Source organism: Pseudophryne corroboree, chromosome 2 (genome assembly GCF_028390025.1).
Source record: "Pseudophryne corroboree isolate aPseCor3 chromosome 2, aPseCor3.hap2, whole genome shotgun sequence".
NCBI classification, from domain to species: Eukaryota; Metazoa; Chordata; class Amphibia; order Anura; family Myobatrachidae; genus Pseudophryne; species Pseudophryne corroboree.
The window spans coordinates 641022662-641044795 of NC_086445.1; the positions used below are offsets into that span (position 1 = coordinate 641022662).

Sequence of the window (22134 nt, forward strand, 5' to 3'; positions counted from 1 at the left end):
CTCCTCCCCTCTATGCCCCTCCTAGCAGACTCAGTTTAGAAAATGTGCCGGAAGGAGCCGGTCACATCCTCTGGAGCGCCAGAGATTTTTACTTCAATTTACTTCCCACTAATGGTTTGCTCTTCAGAGCAGGGCCCTCTTTCCTCTTGTTGTCAAAGCCCTCTTCTCGACACATTTCACTCGCAGCTCTCCCCTACTCAGCGACCATCTTTACCCGCTTTTTCTCCTGCTCGTAAAGGCTCATCTCTATCTATGGCCGCCAGCCCCAAGTAGTACGATGATTACTCCCTCGCTACTTACATCTTAGCTGTATTATGTTTTGAGAATTGTGGTGCTCTTTGTTACCTGCACTCTATTTTTGTTATTTATTTACTGTAATGCTAAGTTTTGTCTCCCTTTACTGTCCTTTGTACGGCGCTGATTGGAAACAGCCTGCCTGCTTCGAGGGACTTGGGGGGACGGTACCAACCTCTTAAAGGGTTAATGGTTCCGATCCCCGCTGACAGGACACAGTCCTGGGTGAACTATTCGCAAGCCCACAGCAGCAAGCGTACATTCCCGTAGCATGCCGCCACCCCTAACAGAGCTGAAGACTAGAAGAGTGGTGAGTACAAAGCTGGCTACCCGGTTAGCGGGTCATCGGTTACAATGGCGGTATAAAGGTACACACGGCTCCACAAAAGGGTGGCTAGGTCTCAGGAAAAGCAGTACATAGCATGTGTACACAGTACCCCCACTGGTGCTGGTGCAGAAAAAGTTTTTTTACACCATTTTCATGTGAAATAGAGACTTGCCAGTATAAAAAAGTGCGGGAAGACCGCGTGCCATTGAAGGGACGGGGCTTCACTGAGAGCGGAACCAGCAGGCTCAGACATTCTCCCTGCATCAACAAACGCTGACGGCAGGGAAGTACTGCTTCTCCAGTACCCTCAAAAGCACCTAATCGATGCCAGAGGGTTTTATGTAGCAGGGTGCAGCTAAAATTATAAGTATTAAATCCTTAACTAGGGGATTTGGGGGGTAATTCCAAGTTGATCGCAGCAGGAAATTTTTTTGCAGTTGGGCAAAACCATGTGCACTGCAGGGGAGGCAGATATAACATGTGCAGAGAGAGTTAGATTTGGGTGTGGTGTGTTCAATCTGCAATCTAAATTGCAGTGTAAAAGTAAAGCAGCCAGTATTTACCCTGCACAGAAACAAAACCCAGCCAAATCTAACTCTCTCTGTACATGTTACATCTGTCCCCCCTGCAGTGCACATGGTTTTACCCAACTGCTAAAAAATATCCTGCTGCGATCAACTTGGAATTACCCCCTTAGTCTCTGCATGTACTACAAAGGGGACTTCATCCACTGCCCAACAATGCAATAGGGGCACAGTGTGCTGGTTCCCCCCTCTCTGTCTCTCTCTCCTGACAAGGCTTTTCCTTAGGTTATTGCATGTTAACCTATTCCTGTGTGTGTATACTAGAGATGAGCGGATTCGGTTTTACTCGGTTTTACTCGGTTCTCAAAACCGAATCTTATTGGCTCACGGGTGTCACGTGTTTTGGATAGCCAATAAGATCCGGTTTTGAGAACCGAGTAAAACCGAGTAAAACCGAATCCGCTCATCTCTAGTGTATACTCGCTGTTCAAAATGACAGGCAGTAAAACTGAGTGCAGGTGCTGTAATACAATGTTTCATCTTGTTGGAGGGAACATATGGGGGATGGTACTCTGTCTCAGAGTGTGGAAGATCTCTATTAAGGAGCTCTTCAATATCCCTGATATGGAGAAAATATGGCAGAAGAAATGTTCTTCCAAAGCCAAAATATACTGCCACATTCCAGGTTTAAACACACTTTTTAAACATCCGTGGGTAATTCCGACACAAAATTCCACCTTCCAAACAGATGGAAAATGTGGAAACGGGGATCACAAGTGTGCACACAGTGCAGTTTTCCTTCTCGGGGTGGCAGTACGGTTGGTTCTATATCGGAGTGGGAGAAGGGACCTTGTGACGTACCTAGGGGAGGAGATACGTCACCAGGGGGAGGAGCTACAGCCGAACAGGGTACCCGAAAAGTACCCTTGCGGGCTCGCTTCGCTCGCCATGCTTTGGGCTCAGTGGCTCGCTCCGCTCGCCACCTAATTACTAAAGGTAATAGTTGGTGGTGGGGATAGTAGAGCAACTGTCCCGCTGGCCTAGCTCCTCCCCCTTGTGTCGTGGCCCCTCCCCCTGATGGAAAAGGTCCCTTAGGTCACTTGGATCTAGCCTCAACCGTGGCAGTACACAGGAGCCAGCATGGCTGGACTCCATTAATGTTTCCAAACTGAGCTGGCTGCGCCCAAGCAATTGACGCGGGACTTCAGAAGTCTATGGCTGATTTTATGATCATTTATCAGACCACGGCCCAGCGTCTCAACTTCCCTTCTTATTCCACAAGAATACCTCCAATCTGACTCAGGAGAGATGCCAGATCTGGTAGGTGCAGAGAGTACTTCTGTGTCCAGGTTGTCACAGAAGATGGTACTACCTGTACCTGGTGCTATCGCCCTAAAAGACTCTGTTGACCAAATAAATTGAGTGTACGCTCAAATCGCTTATACGGCAGTGGGAGTTGCTCAGGTGCCCACATTTTAGCATATGGTTGGGTTACTGGAGCCATCGCTACATGATCAGGTGCTCTACTCACAGGTTTTGTCACTGTGTATCAGGACAAAATGGTCACCCTCCTGCAGCATATACATAAAGTGCCAGTGCAACACACACTGGGGCCCAGGTTCTATTCCCAAGAGACACACATATAATTTGTGCACGCTCTACAACTAGGGCAAAGTCAGCACGCAGTTGTTTATGGCTGTGTCAGTGGACAGCAGTCGCTGATTCCGAAAAAGGAGTAGAGATCCTACCCTTTTCAAGTGAGACCTTATTGGGTGACTGACACAGGAGTAGAGCTCCTACACGGTTTCTCTAAACAGCAGGATCTCCCAAGTTACTGAATGGCTGGAAAGTTCCCCTATTATAGTCCACAGCTCCGCCGACAGGACGTAATTACCCTGGTCCCTCTCAGCAGTCCCTTTGGGGTGCCAGATTAAAGGGCTAGACAAGGGGTTCATCCAATGCTGCTGGAGGAAAAGGAAGAAAACCTTGCAAACCAGCAGATGCTCGTTTACAGGAGCTGAGCTCCAACGTGGCCTCTCCAAAGCCACAATGGCTGGGGGGCCTGCTGGTGGGAGCTCGCCTAAAATATTTCTGGCACGTCTGGGCAGGTTTCCTGCCAGGACTCCTGGGTCAATGATGATATCCCAGAGCTACAGGTTAGTGTTCCAATATCTCCCACCTCTCAGATTCTTCTAGTCAGGTTTACCAGTTTCACTAGAAACAAGAGTAACCTTACAGGAAGCTATTCAAAAACTGTTATGGACTTCGGTCATTGTTCCAGATCTGCCTCAACCCCAAAGCAGGGGTTATTATTCCAGCCTGTCGGTGGTATTGTGCCCGGACTGTTTGGTAAGACCAATCTTACACCTCCAATCACTGAACCCATGTTTACGAGTGTTCAACTTCAAGTTAGGGTCTCAGAGAGTGGTGGTCTCAGGTTTAAAAAAGGGGAATTCCTAGTGTCTCTGGATGTTAGGAATACATATTTCACATCCCTCCTGGCCACCTCATTGGGCTTATCTACGGTTTGCACTGCAGGACAGTCACTACCAATTCCAGGCCTTATCACTCAGTCTCTCAACAACACCGACTGTGTTCACAAAGGTGATGGCTTAGATGATGCTACTACGCCGCAATCTGGGTGTGAACTTCGTTCCATACATGGACAATCTCCTGCTAATGGCTATGCTGGAGAACAGTTAATGGTAAGCATCAGCCTCATGCCTCGACTACTCACGTCTCAGGGGTGGTTCTAATTCAGCAGAAATCCAACCTGGAACCGACACATAGGTTTCAGTTCCTGGGAATGCTACTGGACACAGTGTCTCAGTTAAGTACCTTCCTTTGGAAACGGCAAAGACAATTCAGATGATGGTTCATTCCATCCTGACGCCGATCAGGATCTCAGTACATCTTTGCATACAACTTCTGGGAAAGATTATGGCCTCTTTTGAGGCAATTCAGTAGGGAAGAGTCCATGCCTGACCTTTCCAATTAGTTCTGTTGGACATGTGATCAGGGTCTCATCTGCACATGCATCAGATGATCCACCTCTCGCCAAAAGCCAGAACTTCCCTGCTGTGGTGTTTACAGACCTCTCACCTGGTGGAGGGTTGAACCTTCTGGTTTTTTATTTGGATTCTACTCACCACGGATGCAAGCCTCGGGGTTGGTGAGCGGTAATCCAGGGGGCTCATTTCCTGGGAAGGTGGTCAAATCAAGATGCCACCCTTCCGATAAATGTTCTGGAACTCAGGGCAATATTCTATGCCCTTCTGCAGACCTCTTACCTTCTTCAGGATCAGGCATACAGTTACAGTTGGCCTACGTACTGGCAGTAGCGTACTTAAACCGACAAGGAGGAGAAATAAAAGCAGGGCTGCAATGAGAGAGGTGCCCAAGATACTCCTCTGGGTGGAGCAGAATGCCAAAACCATATCGGCCATCTTCATCCTGGGAGTAGACATCTGGGAAGCAGACTTCCTCAGCAGACACAATCTGCGCCTAGGGGACTGGGGCCTCTACCCGCAACTGTTTCATCTGATAACACATTAGTGGGGCTATCAGCAGTTCGACATGATGGCTTCTCGACTCAACAAGAAGCTCCTGCGTTATTGCTCTAGGACAAGGGATCCACTGGCTGCAGCAGTAGATGCTCTGATGGCGCCGTGGATTTACAAGTTAGTGTACTTGTTCCCTCCAAATCCTCTAATTCCCAGAGTTCTCTAAAGAATACAAAGGGACAGAGTTCTGGCAATCCTAATTGCCCCAGACTTACCACGCAGAGCCTGGTATGCAGACCTCCTGGTCTTGTCAATCGAAGATCCTTGGCCTCTGCCACTTCGGGAAGATCTTCTCCAACAGGGGCCGTTCATCTATCCTGACTTACAGCTACGGTTTACGGCATGGAAGTTGAAAGAGAGCTTTGGCCAGGAAAGGAATTCCAGGCAAGGTTATCTTAACTATGATCCAAGCCGGGAAGGTGGTCACGTCTAAACATTACCATCACATTTGGATGGGATATGTTTCTTGGTGTGTAATTCGACAATATTACACTGTGGAATTTGAGCTGGGAAGTTTCTTTTTCTTCCTTCAGTCAGGAGTGGATATGGGCCTACGTTTCAGCTTCATAAAAGTTCAGATTTCAGCTGTTTTCCTTCATAGACAATTGGCTGCTCTCCCAGACATCTGGACATTCTTGATTGGTGTCTTTTATATACAGCCACCCTTTGTGCCTCCCACGGCACCTTGGGGTCTCAATTTGGTTCTTAACATTCATCCAGTCTGACTGGTTTGAACCGTTACATGCGGTTAAAGTAAAGTATCTAACGTCGAAGACTGTCACACTGTTGGTCTTGGCCTCAACATAATGTGTCTCGGAGCTAGGGGCCTTTTCTTGTAAGGGACCCCTACCTTGTGTTTCATGAGGACAGAGCGGAGCTCAGGACTCGTCAGCAGTTCCTGCCTAAGGTGGTATTAGTGTTTCATGTCAACCAGCCGATAGTGGTTCCGGTTATTGTTGGCACATCCGCTACTCCTAAGTCCTTGGATGTCGTATGGGTTTTGATGATGTATGTTGAAAGGACTGCTCGCCCAGACAGTCGGACTCGCTGTTTGTCTTGTGTGAGGCCAACAAGATTGGTTGCCCTGCTTCAAAGCAGTCAATTGCACATTGGATCAGGCTTGCTATTCAACAGGCTTATTCCTCGGCAGCCTTACCGAGTCCTAAGTCACTTCAAGCCCACTCCACTAGGTCGGTGGGTTCTTCCTGGGCGGCTGCCCGGGGAGTCTCGGCTTCACAGCTAGCCCGAGCTGCTATTGGTCAGGTTTGAATAAGTTTGTTAAGTTTTACAAGTTCGATACCTTGGCTGCTGAGGTCCTTCAGTTGGTCTCCCAGTTTTGCAGGAGTCTCACCACTCTCCCACCCAGTTTGGGAGCTTTGGGACTTCCCCATGGTACTAAGGACCATCCCAGTATCCCCTAGGACGTTAGAGAAAATAGGAATTTGATATCCACTGGTAATTCCTTTTTTCGTAGTCAATAGGGGATACTGGGCGCCCGCCTCTGTGCTTCAGTTTTCCTGCAAGTTCTTGAAGGTTTGTTGTTTGATTCAGCTGTTGCTGTCCCTAATTTTCAAGGTGTGGTTATCATTGCTGTCCTCTTGTTTTGTTGTGTGCTGGTTTGGAACCTCACTACTTTCCTCTGCTATTTTCCTCCTCTCAAAGTATGTCCGTCTCCTCGGGCACAGTTTCCTAGACTGAGTCTGCTAGGAGGGGCATAGAGGGAAGGAGCAGCACACACTCTGAAGAATTTAAAGTGCCTAGGCTCCAAAGGACCCATCTATACCCCATGGTACTAAGGACCATCCCAGTATCTCTTACGGACTATAAGAAAAGGAATTACCGGTAGGTATCAAATTCATATTTTTTTTCAAATGTTTCCTCACTCTTGTTTTCTTATGTCACCTTGGCTATTATTCTGTTGTTACCATGTACTTCAGAGACTGGGTTTTGGGGGCAGTCTTTTACCGTGGCCCAGTCACACTCAAACTCCTGGATGCGACAACACTGTCCTCTAGTGAGGGAGACGCTAGGACCAAGTCGAGTGGCTTGTTGCAGTTTACTCCATTTTTATTAGTTTTTGATTAACTTTACCATAGTGGTTATAATGTTGTCACCATTGCTTTAATACTGCTGTTTTATGCCTTTGTATTTGATTTGATTTTCTTTTTTATCCCCCACCACCACCTCCTCGATGTCATATTTCTGCTAATTAAACACCCTGCCAGATGTAACCTGTACAGTGTGCACCAAACGGCGGCCTCTAATAATTTTTATTGGCCAGGATGCACAACATGTGGCTCTATCCATTCAGTGCATGTCATATTACACATGGTTTAGTCACCCATATATGTCTTAAGTTTCTTGTATTGCTTATCTCATTCATTGTAACCTTTGAAGTCGAGATGAGTGGGTCTGGTTGTCAGAAAACCAAACCCACCTGAATTTTGCATATCTATGTACATCCCAACCCAGGCATGGGGTTTCCCGCCTTGTTTGGATTCCAAAATAAGGCAAAATATCACGCAAGAGAGTCGACTGATAAGGTGTAGGCAGGCAGCTCTCTTAGTGAAGCAAGATTTTTAGTTTGTTAGCAGCAGCTAAACTACTTCACAGTCTCACACAGTGAGTCTGTAAAGTCTAGAGGTGTAGGGGTCTGTGTAGACACTGTGTCTGTGTGTGGAATCAGGGAGGGAGCATTGTTTGTTCAAGCCAAGGCTGTGTCACACTGTAAAAAAACGCTATTAGGAACGGAGGCTGGAGCATATTGTGTGACTGTCACTGTACACTGTGTACTCCAAAAGAAAAGTTATAGATGTGATACAGTGTTTATAATGACCAGTAGGTCCAGGGCCACCAATTTAATATCTGTGTAGTGAGTTGCTGTTATTGTTAAAAAAAACTGGAAAAAATTACAAAAATCTACCGCCTTGATATCTGCATAGTGAGTAACAGTTAAAAAAAGACTGCAAACAAAAATAAAAAATCTTTTTTGAAATGTGTGTTTAGTGAACATAAGGCAAACATTGACACAGCACTGTGAGTCGATATGGATCACTTTCAGTTGATGAAAGAGCAGGAGCAGCAACCAAGCACTAGTGCTGTGGCTGCTGCTAGTCATGATAGTAGTAGTAAAGGTGGTCCTGATAGTCTACTAAAGGTGGTTCAGGGGGCAGAAAGTTTAGGAAAGGGCACCTGAAATTGAAATCTTACACAATATTAAAAAAAGAAGTTGAGGTGTCACCTTAAAAACTGACAAACATCAGTGCCCCCCCCCCCCCCTAAAAAAAAAAGAACACTATGGCTGAAGAACAAACTCCTTGTTTACAAATCCCTGAGGAGAGTCTAGGGGTGTCCCCGTTAGCTATGTGTTAGTCTGACATTGCTGATACTGTACTTGTAGAGAAGCCTCCTTCCACCATTTCTGCACCCTCTGCAAATGTGGGAATAAACAGTACAAATAAAGATGATGATGATAATGATGATGATTACATAATATAAATAGAGGATGCTAGTGTTGAAGTGCAAAAGGATGTAGGGGATATTTGTGACTAATGAGGATACTGATGATGATGATGATGATGATGATGACGACAACAACAACAAGGATGTTGTTTTTGTAAGTTATCCATCAGTGGCAGCAGTTCTTGGCCATGATAAAAAGAAAACCATTGTGATGCCTGGGCAAAAGGCCAAAAAAACACATCTTGGGTGTGGGATTATTTTACCCAAATCCTGACAACATTTGTGAAGGCATCTGCTCCATTTGTCATGCCAAAGTTAGTAGAGGTAAGGGCGTTAACCATTTTGGCACCTCTTCCATGTTACATCACTTGCGGCAAGTTCATGAAATTTATTTTCCAAAATGATAATAATTTGAAAAATAACAAGCAGCGTTGGCTCCTGCCTGGGTGGATGAGGAGGGCTGCTGCTGGCCATACTGCTAGGTCTCTGCCTCCTTGTCCCTGTTGCCTGGTCCCAGTTTCCATTGGTTCCAGTCCGATATCTGTCAGCATTGGTTTCAGTCCGATACCTATCTCCATTGGTTCCAGACCAATATCAGTATTCACTGGTCCAAGTGATATAGTATCTCAGCTCTCAGTCTTATATTTCTAGTGTTTGGGTCATAATCAACACACAACATTCTTTGGTTTCCTGTTCCCAGACCTCTCAGAATATTTCCAGTGCTAGTACCGAGTAACCCAGACAGGGGGCCATGACCTGCTCCTTGGGGGCAGCGAAGCCCAAACCTCCTTTTTAGACCAACCAGAAAGTGTGTTTTAGTGTAACAGTTGCACAGTGTGGGAGAAAGTTACAGTGTTTGGCAGGAAAACACTGTAGCATATCATTTTGTATGCAGATACAGCTGCAATTACTCAGAGAATATAGCCATGCTGCATCCTATTGCATACTGTACCATGGTGAATAAGACGCATTTTCCAAAGAAAAAAGTGCAAAAATGACATGTACAGTACATAAACAATTTTGAGAGATCAAAAATATTAATTTGATTTTAAGGTTAGGAATAATTTTAATAATGATTATTTGTTGTAAATGTGCTGTAATTGTGTACTTGTATAGTAATTGATTTTCAACATTGACAAATATAACTCACCCCCAAAAAAACAGCTCTATTTATGTACTCAGACTCCATTACATCGGCCGAGTTTAGCATTGGGAAAACATCTGGATCCAAACTTTTACCGGATGCTCCTGTTCTGATTAGAAAACATCCAACTTTTCATGAACTTGGATACTATTACATCGGGCGAGTTTGCAAAATGTGTGACTTTTGCGGCAAAACCGTACATTTTATAAACTCAGCTCCCATTATATCCCAGTCTATGTCTGGATCAGGAAAGTCCAGTTCACATAATTTTTGTTCATGTTGTCAGACTACATTACCTGCTGGGAACACACATGTCCAATGTACTGCTTGTGATGAGATTCTGCATCAGGTGGTGGTCCTCTTTCTGGAAATACGGAGCAGGGAGGGAATGCAAAGGTGTCCCCTGTATTTCCAACAACCAGAATTGGGCTCTTACTAGCAGTGGGGGCAGCCAGGGGACACACTTGTTGGGTTCACCCCGGCCAAAGCATTAATTCCCCTTTCACTAGTCAGCCCAGGCCAGTGATTCTTGGGGAGGTGGCAGTGGCAAACGCAGGATTTCTAGAGGGGGGTTTCCAAAAGCATGTCCACAATCTCCCTCTCTGCGGAACATCTGAGCAAGAGCAGGAGTCTGGGGGAGCAGTAGAATAACCTAATAATGACCATGGACATTAATGTAAACATTGGTCTTTTTATAAACTGAAAACTGGAAACTTTTTATACAATGGAATACAGTATTAATATGTAACAATTTAGATGGTCTATAGCAGTGATTTTCAACCTTTCTCGACTCGCGGCACGCCTAACAAGACTTTAAAATTCTCAAGGCACGCTATCAGTTACCCTTGGGGGGTAAAAACAACATATGTCCCCACAGATATCAAATACATTAGCCTCAACATTTATCAAACACACTGACCCCCACAATAAATCCACACTGCCCCCCGCCACACACACACACACACACACAGTAATGGCACACACGCTGCCCCCTCACAGCCCCCACAGTAATGGCACACACTGCCCCCTCCTCCCCTGTAATAGTATAGTACTCACAGACCACACTGTAATGTCAGCCCAAAGTCCTGTATATCTGAGCTGTAGTAGGATTATGATGAGCACGGCAGTGCAGGGCAGTCTGCTCGCTGCAGCATACACCAGCACCAAGCGCTGGCGAGAATGAGACGTAGCATAAGTGACCTTTCAGCACGCCACCATAGGTCACGGAATGGGCAGCAGGAGAGCTGACTGTGCTTCCCGTGCACGACGGCAGGAGAAGGATCCATGTATCACTGGCGGGAGACGGTGGAGCACTGTCGGCGGGCGGCGGAGCACTGTGCAGGGCATCTCTGGTGGCCGGTGAGCTGCGTGAGCGGCAGGCTGCGGCACACCTGACAACCGCTGGCGGCACACTAGTGTGCCGCGGCACAGCGGTTGAAAAACGCTGGTCTATAGTATAGGCTGCATCAAACATTCAAATAATATAAATAAGTGGCCAGGAAAAGGTTATAACTTCCATAATAAATAATAGAACCAGTACTGCATGTTCTAAGTGCACATTCTCCCACCTCATGGTAAGGCTCCTGTCTTTTTTTCCTGGTAGCTACTCCCTGGTCCAGTGCACTGATTGAGGACTCACACACACAGCAAACTTGGTAAAAGAAGCTGCTAACGGCATGTGCAGCAGCTCAGCTCTGTCCCTTAAACTGCATGATGTGGCTGCACCTCCAGAAATCATATTATATGCTATTGCTATTTTTCTCATAATTGGAGCCATTTGCCATGAGGAGAGGATTTCCGGATAACCGGAAACCCCCCTGTGTTTGCCTATGCGTGGGGACCCCACACAAAAAAAGGTATCCCCTCTCTCCAGGGCACCTAAGGCCTGGGCTAAAGCCCGGAGCTATTCCTGGCACCCCTGGAGAGTGGGTGCCATGTTGATAGCATTTCAGTTAAAGTTAAGCTGCTACTTGGAGAACCACAACTCGATACACCAGCCAAAACAATTGTTAGTAAATGTGCAATTTGAGGTGAAAAATGTACCGGTTGAAAGGGGCGATTTCACCAAAACGATTCCTAGTGAATTTGCCCCTAGCTGTATGTAACCTATGTAAACCTAACATAAAATGTCCTAATATATTGCTAATAGAATGTTTCTCTTTATTTTTGGAATGATGTGCACGAAAATAGAAGTAAAAAAATGGGCATAAAAAAGAAAATATGAAAACCCACCGATCACCAGGTTATGTGCAAGCAAGGCCGAAACTAGGATTTCCAGCACCTGCGGCAAGCCAGTAATTTGGCACCCCACACAAAATGTTTTTTTTTAATTAAAATTAACAAAAAAATGACAACTGCGCCACGCAGTAGTGCAAACTTATTCTAATTACACTGCACAGTAGTACCTCTCATTACGCCGTTGCATGGATGAGAGAGGGAGAGAGAGAGAGGGGTAAGGGAGGGAGAGTTATCACACACATAAGTACATACAGTGCCCCTTCCCTGAGTCACACTCACCATTTAGGCAGGCTCAGGCTGATGCTGGCTAGTGAGACCCCCCACTCTCCTCCCCTCCTCTCTCCCATGCTGGCTGGGCTGGCTGGCCTGGCACTGACAGTGCATTGTAGCCCCGCCCCCTTTTCAGACTGCACCTCCAGCTGCACTGTGGGTGATTAAAGACTTGGGGGCTGAGGTAACTTCCCCCCTGTGATCCATCTTAATCTGGCTCCCCCTGACACCCCCTCTCTCTGCGGCTACAGTTGAAAGGAGCCGGACGCACTGCAATGGATAAGCTGAAAGTAAACTACAGCCCTTGCAAGGGTAGTGTCTAGTTACCCTTCGTGGAGAGGACCTTTCCCATAAGCCCCTGGGTCCATGTCACAAACTATTTTGAATAGTAACCTGTGACGAGCGAAGCAGAGCAGAGCGAGACACTGAGCCCAAAGCGTGGCGAGCGAAGCGAGCCCGCGAGTGTACAGTGGCGCATAGAGAAAACTAAATAACCTCAAATGAACGGAGAATGGATAAAACATTTAGGTGCTGTAAGGGCAGAAGTTATCTACTGCCCTCTCGTGCTGTCTGCTGTCACTTCCTGGTCTTGATCACAAAGGGAACATAGACACATCTGTTTGTGTAATGTTAATCTAACCTAGTGTTGCCATGTGAGTTATATAGATGTAGCTGCTTGTGATGGGGGTGTGACTTCCTGTCCAGGCTGCCTTGTTCAACATGACTACTTGGAACTAGCATGCAGTGTTTGTCTTCATTTAATACATCTGAAACATGGTGTCAGAAGTTCCTGAGCCCACAAATGATGCTGATTATTGGCAGAGCAGCAGCTCAAGCTTATGAGAAAACCTGCAGTGACAAGAAAAGGATAAGGATTGCATAGATATCAAGTGGATTGAATCACCATTGTGTTAAACTTGTCTGCCTTCTCTGGAGTGGGAGTGCACCAACATGGCAACTAGCAACAATATTCCTCCACCTGATGGGATGCAGATGAGTGGCAATTTGTGCATTAACTGGGAGAACTTTAGAGCTGAGTTTGAAGATTTTTCTTTAGCTACAGGCCTGAATGATAAATCAGCTGAGGTGCAAGCAGCCACACTGAGGAGAGGGATGGGCAGTGAATGTCGTCATGTTTATAAGCACAGCCTGAGTCTTTCTGCGCAGCAACAAACAGATGTAACCGCAATCCTGGATGCATTGGAGGCATACTTTAAGCCTGCAAAAAACGTCATTTATGAAAGGTATATTTTTGGCTGCAGTAAACAAGAGGAAGGTGAATCCATTGATAAATTTATTACCCGGCTGAGAGAAAAGGCAGCAACCTGTGAGTATGGCACATTGAAAGATGAACTTATACGAGATAAATTAGTATTGGGCATAAATTGTGAAAACACACGCCGCCGTCTCCTAAGAGAGCGGAATTTAGATCTGTCAGCAGCTATTGAAATGTGTCGCACAGCAGAGCTCACTGACCAGAGAATCAGAGCAATAGACAGACAGATTGATAATGTCAATGTTACAGACAGACAACAGCACAGCAGGGGTGATTTGCTGGATAGCTCAAAGTGTGCAAATCGGCAGCAGAACTCACCAGCAGCCAAATATATGGCCTGTAAATACTGTGGTAATAGGCACAGGCTAGGGAAAGAGCAGTGCCCAGCATTTGGGAAAACCTGTAGATCATGTGGTATTACCAATCACTTTGCTAAAATGTGCTTATCAAACAAGAGCTGGAATAAAGCAGGGAAAGTACACATAGTAGATGAAACATCTGGAGCGGATAACCATAGCGCTGAGGTGATTTATTCAACAGAATGTATTGGTACCATAAGATCAGAAGGCCAAAAGTGGTTTGCACATCTGACTTTGAATAATAAGAGGCAACCATGCCAATTAGACTCAGGGGCAACATGTGATGTTATGAGTCTGGAAGATAAGATGAAATTGGCTCCTAGAGTTCCATTACTGCCAAGTGACACTAAACTGAAGCTGTATTCTGGAGAGCTGATGAAATCATTGGGACGGTTCAATCAAAACAGAATGCGTTGTTAGTGGACATACCCACATGCTTACTTTTGAAATTGTAGAGGCCCACCAGAAACCATTATTGTCCAGTTCCACATGTGAGCGTTTGGGGTTGATGCAATTTACTATTCCTTCTGAGCTACATAAGATGGAACATGATTTGTCTGGACCATTGAGGAAAGAGCAAATAATAGAGGCCTATGATGATGTGTTCAAGTGGCCAGTGAAGTCTGTTCCTGGCGAAGTACATTTTGAACTTGATCCAAGTGTTCCGCCATTCCAGTGTGCTCCACGCAATGTGCCTATAGCCCTCAAGCCGAAAGTGAAAGCTTTGCTTGATCAGTATGAAGCAGATGGGCATATTGCACCTGTGACTGAACCAACTGACTGGATTAGCAATATGGTCATTGTGGCAAAGCCTGACAAGTTAAGAATCTGTATTGATCCTAAATTTTTAAATCAAGCACTGCGAAGATCTCATTATATTATGCCGACATTGGAGGATGTTTTATATAAGCTGCCCAAAGCAAAAGTCTTTACACTGGTTGATGCACGTGATGCATTTCTGCAATGTAAGCTGGATGAAAAAAGCAGCTATATGACAACCTTTTGGACCCCTTGGGGTAGGAAAAGATGGCTTAAACTTCCTTTTGGAGTTTCCGTAGCACCTGAGGTTTACCAGCGAAAACAACACGAATTGCTGATTGGACTTAGCGGCATTGAGCCGATAGCAGATGATATTCTTGTGGTTGGCTGTGGAGAGACAGTAAAGGAAGCGGAGGCTGATCATGACCGCAAGTTGCTAGCGCTATTGGATCGTTGCAGACAAGTGAAATTAAGACTTAGTGTGAAGAAACTGCAATTTAAGTTGAAAGAGGTTCATTTTCATGGTCATATCCTGTCCTCTGAAGGTTTGAAAGTTGACCCTGAAAAAGTTAGAGCTGTCTTGGAAATGCCAAAGCCCACTGATGTAAAGTCCGTGCAACGTTTGATTGGGTTTGTGACATATTTGGCCAAATTTATGCCTCGCCTCTCAGAGGTATGTGAACCCCTGCGCAGGCTTCTGGACAGAGATTCGATATGGCACTGGCTTCCAAAGCATGATAAGGCTGTGGAGGAAATAAAGCATTTGGTCACAGTTACACCTGTGCTGAAGTATTATGATGTTACCAAGCCAGTCACTGTACAAAGTGATTCGAGTAAAACCGGACTGGGATGTTGCTTGATGCAAGAAGGACAACCAGTTGCATTTGCTTCAAGAGCATTGACTCCAACTGAGCAGAATTATGCACAAATTGAAAAGGAGTGCTTGAGCATTGTCTTTGCTTGTTCCCGTTTTCATTATTTTCTATACGGCCGGGACGTGATCACAGTGGAGACTGATCATAAACCGCTAATTGCCATCTTTAAAAAGCCTCTTCTGTGTGCACCTAAAAGACTTCAGATTATGATGTTAACATTACAGCATTACAATCTCTGTTTCACCTACAAGCCAGGCCCTGAGATGTATATCAGTGACACTCTTAGTAGAGCAATAGCTATGGATGGGAGTTCTGGAGCAGCTCAGAGTTATCACACAGTGTGCACCATGCATCCGGTAATGACTGACTTTGCAAAGATTAACCAGGCAGATTATCTGAATGTCACTGATCAGCGACTGCAGCAGGTTCAGCAGCACACCATGACTGATGAGAGCCTGCAGATTTTGAAGTCTATTGTACTGGCTGGATGGCCGGACTCAAAAGAAGAGACACCAATCATAGTGAGGGACTATTGGTCATTTAGAGATGAGATAAGCGTACAGAATGGCATTTTGTACAAGGGGCCAAGAGTCATCATACCAAAATCTTTGAGATCCGAGATGCTGGCACGCATACATTCCAGCCATCTTGGAGGTGATGCATGCTACAGACAAGCAAGAGATACATTGTACTGGCCTAACATGCAAAGTGAGATTAAGAACTATGTTGGTAACTGCTCGGCGTGCAATGAATATGCTCATGCACAACAGAAAGAACCTATGATGTCACATGAGATACCAGTGCGTCCATGGCAGATTGTCAGCATGGATTTATTTACTTATGCAGGCAAAGACTTTCTGTTAAAAGTGGACCATTATTCAGATTTTTGGGAAATTGAGCTTCTCCCAGACTTATCATCTGAGACTACAATAAAGCACTGCAAGGCACAATTTGCACGTTATGGCCAGCCTGAAAGAGTGATCTCGGACAATGGACCGCAGTTTGCATGTGAACAATTTAGACGATTTGCCTCTGAATGGGAGTTTGAGCATGTTACTTCATCCCCACGTTATCCAAAATCGAATGGTAAAGCTGAGTCTGCAGTTAAGATAGTAAAGAATTTGTGCAAAAAAGCTAGCAGTGATAATACAGACCAATGGAAGGCCATATTACATTGGAGAAATACACCCACCGAGGGCATGGGGACTAGTCCTGCACAGCGTCTGATGTCAAGGAGACTTAAGACATCTTTACCAGTAGCCAGCACTTTGCTCTATCCGAGTGTAGTTCAAGGTGTGCCTAAATTGCTACAGCAGAGGAAGCAGATTTCTAAGCTGGGGTATGATAAATCTTCTAAGGAGTTGCCTGAACTTGCTATTTGTGAGCCAATTCGCATGAAGCCCCTTCCTGGAGATCGCACAGGCCGTTGGAGACTTGGTACCTGTGTGCGCAAGGTTGCACTACGCTCATATCTTGTGGATGTGGAAGGTAATTTGTACAGACGCAATCATGTGGATTTGCGAGTAGCTGAAGGGACAATACTACATAAGAATGTTGGGCATTCCGTTCCTGGCTTGATTATGGAGCCGGTTGCGCCAATGGTGAATCAGGAATTTGAAAGGCCACAGATTGTTATACCTGAATATGGAGAAAATGAGAACATGGAACATGCAGACATTCCGGATGGCAGTCCATCATTATCACCCGCTAGAGTTATACAGACTCCTGCCCAACGAAATTCATCTCCGACTCAACTTCCTGTTTTTACTCGTAGTGGCCATCATTCACGGCCACCTGACAGACTTGATTTATAGTTTCAAAATAAACAAAGTAATGGAGGACATTGTTAGCATTGTTAGTTATGTTATACCTGCAGCATACGGAAAAAAAAAAAAAAAAAAAAAAGGAAGATGTTTGTGTAATGTTAATCTAACCTAGTGTTGCCATGTGAGTTATATAGATGTACAGTAGCTGCTTGTGATGGGGGTGTGACTTCCTGTCCAGGCTGCCTTGTTCAACATGACTACTTGGAACTAGCATGCAGTGTTTGTCTTCATTTAATACATCTGAAACAACATCCCCCTTGCAAGGGCTGCTGGGAACTGTAGTTTATTTTCAGTTTCTTCACTGCAAGGAGTCGGCCGCATTGCTGTGATGAAACTGAAAATAAACTACAGTTCCCAGCAGCCCTTGCAGGGTGTCTAGTTTACTTTCAGTTTATTCAGTGCAGTGCGTCCAGCTCCTGGGGGAAGGAGGTGTTAGGGGGTTAAAGTGAGTATCCTGGCGCCCCCCCTTATCCAGCGCCCGGGACACATACCCCCCTAGCCCTCCCCCACTAGTTGCGGCCATAGTGCAAGGTAACAGGGGCACCATACGCACTGGTCTATATTGGTGCTGCTATCTACAAGATAGCATGCTGATATGCAGGACAATGTATGAATGGTCAGTAGCACATCAATTTCGATAGTTGTAGGTGTCGTTGCCCAAACACCAGAGCAGTGGCGACTGCTGTCTCTGGGCTGCATAGTAGATCTTGTGATAGTAGTAAGATCTTGTGCATGCTCAGTAAGCCAGTGAGGAGGCGAGACACAGTGCATCAGCAGTAGACTGATGCGCCATGGGGGGAGGGGGGGCTGGTAGCGATCCCTGGAGGGGGAGTGTTTTCTCCAGCAAACAAGATGTTCATACGTCTTGTCGCTATTGCTTCCTGCTTCGCCTTGGTATAGAGGCGAAGCAGGAAGAGATATACCAGCACAATCAGTGCCTGGTAATACATCTGCCCCCAGGTAACATGATGTCTACCTGGAGAAGCATTCCAAAACGTTAGAAGAAATTTGGCTACTGGTGTGAAGGCTGAAAGGGCTCTTTGATAAGAACTTCCCAGAAACAGAAGGTTACCAAGGGAGATGTATCAAAACTTCAACAGAGAAAAAGTGGAGCAACCAATCAGCTCCTATTATTTTATAGACTGTGGTAGATAAGTGACAGCTAGAAACTGATAGGTTGCGGTGGGCAACTTCTTAACTTCATCTCTCTCAAAGATATCTCTCCTCAAGCCTTGCCTCTTATATCCACAGACTTGTTATTATATTGGATTTTTGATAAGTTTACCTTTATGTACTTCTATTTTGAATAGTTATTTTTTATTATTGTTGTGTCTCTTGTGTGTTAAACACCATTTTAGTTTTATAGTAAGTCTTCTTGTTTTGCTGTTTTTTTTTTTGTATGTTTGATTGGTTTGAGGACAGTGCACTCATTTGTAGACAATTTGAAGTATTTGTAGTTATTTTTGTTTTGTTTTCTTTGCTCAAATTCTCTAACTTTGATGTGTAAAGTTATTGTTCAACATACTGTATTTACATAATTTATTTGTGCTCGTATTTTCAACATTAAGTTTATTTAATATTAAATTATGAATAGCCCATATGTATATTTGCATTGTTTGTACTTACTGGGGCCAGCCCTCAAAGGTAGAGATAGTGAAAAGAGACATCATGCCAGAAAGGACATTATCAAAGTGGAATTCACTATGAGACCAAATTCGTGGCTTCAGCTGCAGCTGACTTGGGTCATTATCTTTTTCCACGATAAAATAGCCCCTAAAAAGGAAAGGAAATTTTAAGAGAAAGGAGTAGTGTTTGGACATGGGAAATTACATGTAAATACTTAACAGTCAATGAAAAGGACCAATAAAGGCACATGGACGGATGGTGTAATGGTTAGCATTACTGCCTCACAGCACTGAGGTCATGGGTTCAATTCCCACCATGGCCCTAACTGTGTGGAGTTTGTATATTCTCCCCGTACTTGCGTGGGTTTCCTCCGGGTACTCCGGTTTCCTCCCACAATCCAAAAATATACTGGCAGTTTAATTGGCTCCCAACAAAATTAACCCTAGGGTGAATGTGTGTGCGTGTACATGTGATAGAGAATGTAGATTGTAAGCTCCACTGGGGCAGGGACTAATGTGAATGGCCAATTCTCTGTAAAGCGCTGCGGAATATGTGTGCGCTATATAAATAACTGGTAATAATAATAATGGACAAATAAGATTTTACAGAACTGTTGGCTTTGAACATACCTGCATTCCTCTTCTGTCATCTTGGTTGTGTCAGTACAGCTGAAGAATTTGCCCTAAAAATAAGCATTTACAGAATATTTAGGCTATTGTCATGTGTCATATAATACCTTCTTCTGAGTAATAAGTGTCCATACAAATGTTATCATTTATGTCAAAGTATAAGGCAACTGAGTCTACTAAATAAAGAGGCAAATACTAAAAAAAATTTAGATCGTATACATTTCTCAAACTATATAAAAAAAGAAGGAAAGACAGTGTGGAGAAAAAGGGGCAGGGGGAAGAGAAACCTTCAAGACAAAATAGAAAAGACATAGGGCCTACTTTAAAGATAAAGGCATTTTGTGCTCAAACTTACAACGTGTACACAATATATTGTAATAAAGTGACATACACAAGAATAGTGTATTGATAATGTTAATAAGACATAATAAATGCAAATGTCGCATTTTCCATATAATGAAATAAATATACCACAACATTTACCACTTTATAAATCCCATAGGAATCTTTCTTCTTGTAGTAGTCCACATTCATATCAAAATTCAACTACACAGTTGCAACTTTACATTAGAGATGAGCGGGTTCAGTTCTCTGAGAACCAAACCCTACCTAACATCATGTCCCGAGCCTGGATCTGAGCCCGGCTTGGGACTTCCCGCCAGACTTGGAAGCCAGAAGGAGGCAAAACGTCATCATCCCGCTGTCGGATTCTCGCGGGTTTTGGATTCCATATAAGGAGCCGCACGTCGCCGCCATTTTCACTCCAGTCCTGGAGAGTGTAGTGAGAGGGCGTGTCTCCTCAGTGTCTGTGCGGGAAAGTGGTGTGGCGCGTGGGGTGGCGACCTGCTCTTATGTGTCATTCCAGTCAGTGGCGTCACAAGGGGAGTGCGGCCCGCAACCGGGTGTCACCCGCCAAGGGGTGACACCAAAATGCCAGCTCCTGCTCAGTGACAAGAGCTGAGTGCTGCACTATTACATTATGTGCAGCACTCAGCTTCTGTCACTATGTAGGAGCCGGCACTGCAGAATAAGCACTCAGCGGGAGGCACCTCCTGAACCCCCTAAGTGATGACAAATGGGGGTCGGGAAGCGAAGCCCCGCCCCTCCCGTGAAGCCCTGCCCCTCTTGCAAAGCCCCACCGCTTTTTTCTGGCACCGCCGTACCGGGTGTAGAAGGCGAAAGTGATGCCTCTGATTCCAGTGCTGTCTTGTGCTGCATCAGTACAGTCACAGTGGTGTGTCGTGTGCTGCATAAAGTCCAGTTCTGCTGCTGTATAAGTCCATTGCAGTGGTGCTGTGTTGTGCTGCATCAGTGCAGTGGTGGTGTCTTGTGCTGCATCCCTACAGTCACAGTGGTGTGTCCTGTGCTGCCATAAGTCCAGTTCTGCTGCTGTATAAGTCCAGTGCAGTGGTGCTGTGTTGTGCTGCATCAGTCCAGTGGTGGTGTCCTGTGCTGCCATAAGTCCAGTATTGGTGTCCAGTGCTGCCATACGTCCATTTGCTGCTGCTGTATAAGTCCAGTGCAGTGGTGCTGTGTTGTTCTCCCTCAGTGCAGCGGTGGTGTCCTGTGCTGCCATAAGTCCAGTGGTGGTGTCCTGTGCTGCCACAAGTCCAGTGCTGCTGCTGTATAAGTCCAGTGCAGTGGTGCTGTGTTGTGCTGCATCAGTCCAGTGGTGGTGTCCTGTGCTGCCATAAGTCCAGTGATGGTGTCCTGTGCTACCATAAGTCCAGTACTGCTGCTGTATAACTCCAGTGCAGTGGTGGTGCCCTGTGCTGCCATAAGTCCAGTGGTGGTGTCCTGTGCTGCCATAAGTACAGTTCTGCTGCCGTATAAGTCCAGTGATACTACCGTATAAGTCCAGTGGTACTGGCGTATAAATCCAGTGGTACTGCCGTATAAATCAAGTCCAGTGGTACTGCCGTATAAGTCCAGTGGTACTGCCGTATAAGTCCAGGGGTACTTCCGTATAAGTCCAGTTCAGTGGTGCAGTCATATAAGTTCAGTGGTACTGCCGTTTAAGTCCAGTCCAGTGGTGCAGCCGTATAAGTTCAGGGGTACTGCCATATAAGTCCAGGGATACTGCCGTATAAGTCCAGTCCAGTGGTGCAGCCGTTTAAGTTCAGGGGTATTGCCGTATAAGTTCAGGGGTACTGCCTTATAAATCCAGTGGTACTGCCGAATAAGTCCAGTCCAGTGGTGCAGCCGTATAAGTTCAGTGGTACTGCCGTATAAGTCCACCAATATTGTGCGTGTATTACATCTGGGCAAATTCCAGCACGTCCCATGTTTTGCACATAAAATTAATTTGGTGGTGCAGAATTTTTTGAAAACCTGACAGGGGCGTGCAGGAGAAGCTATCGGTGGCCCGAAAAAATTGCGGGCCACTTTCAACATTCAGCCACTGCGTGAAACTCCTAGATGGGCCAGGTGTTTGTGCCGCACACTTGCGTCGCTTAGCAAAGTTATCCAGCTACCTCATTGCACCTCTTTTTCTTCTTTGCATGATGTGCTGTTTGGGGCCTATTTTTTAAGTCTGCCATCCTGTCTGACACTGCGGTGCCACTCCTAGATGGGCCAGGTGTTTATGCCGCATATTGTTTCGCTTAGCTTAGTCACCCAGCGACCTCGGTGCACCTCTTTTTTTTCTTTGCATGATGTGCTCTTTGGGGCCTATTTTATAAAAGTGCCATCCTGTCTGACACTGCAGTGCCACTCCTAGATGGGCCAGGTGTTTGTGTCGCACACTTGTGTCGCTTAGCTTAGCCATCCAGCTACCTCATTGCACCTCTTTTTCTTCTTTGCATGATGTGCTGTTTGGGGCCTATTTTTTAAATCTGCCATCCTGTCTGACACTGCAGTGCCACTCCTAGATGGGCCAGGTGTTTGTGTCGCACACTTGTGTCGCTTAGCTTAGCCATCCAGCTACCTCATTGCACCTCTTTTTCTTCTTTGCATGATGTG

General features: G+C 45.5%; 1 protein-coding gene across 2 annotated transcripts in view; it reads right to left on the reverse strand.

Annotated features, from left to right (window-relative positions):
* Positions 1-22134, reverse strand: part of CACNA1S (calcium voltage-gated channel subunit alpha1 S) — a 515698-nt gene that overhangs the window by 202059 nt on the left and 291505 nt on the right. For both annotated transcript variants that reach the window (XM_063954963.1, XM_063954964.1), the window contains 2 exons: positions 19174-19226; positions 18545-18691 (listed from right to left, as the gene is read on the reverse strand). In XM_063954963.1, coding sequence (XP_063811033.1) covers positions 18545-18691; positions 19174-19226 — 200 coding nt within the window. The remainder of the gene's footprint in view (positions 1-18544; positions 18692-19173; positions 19227-22134) is intronic.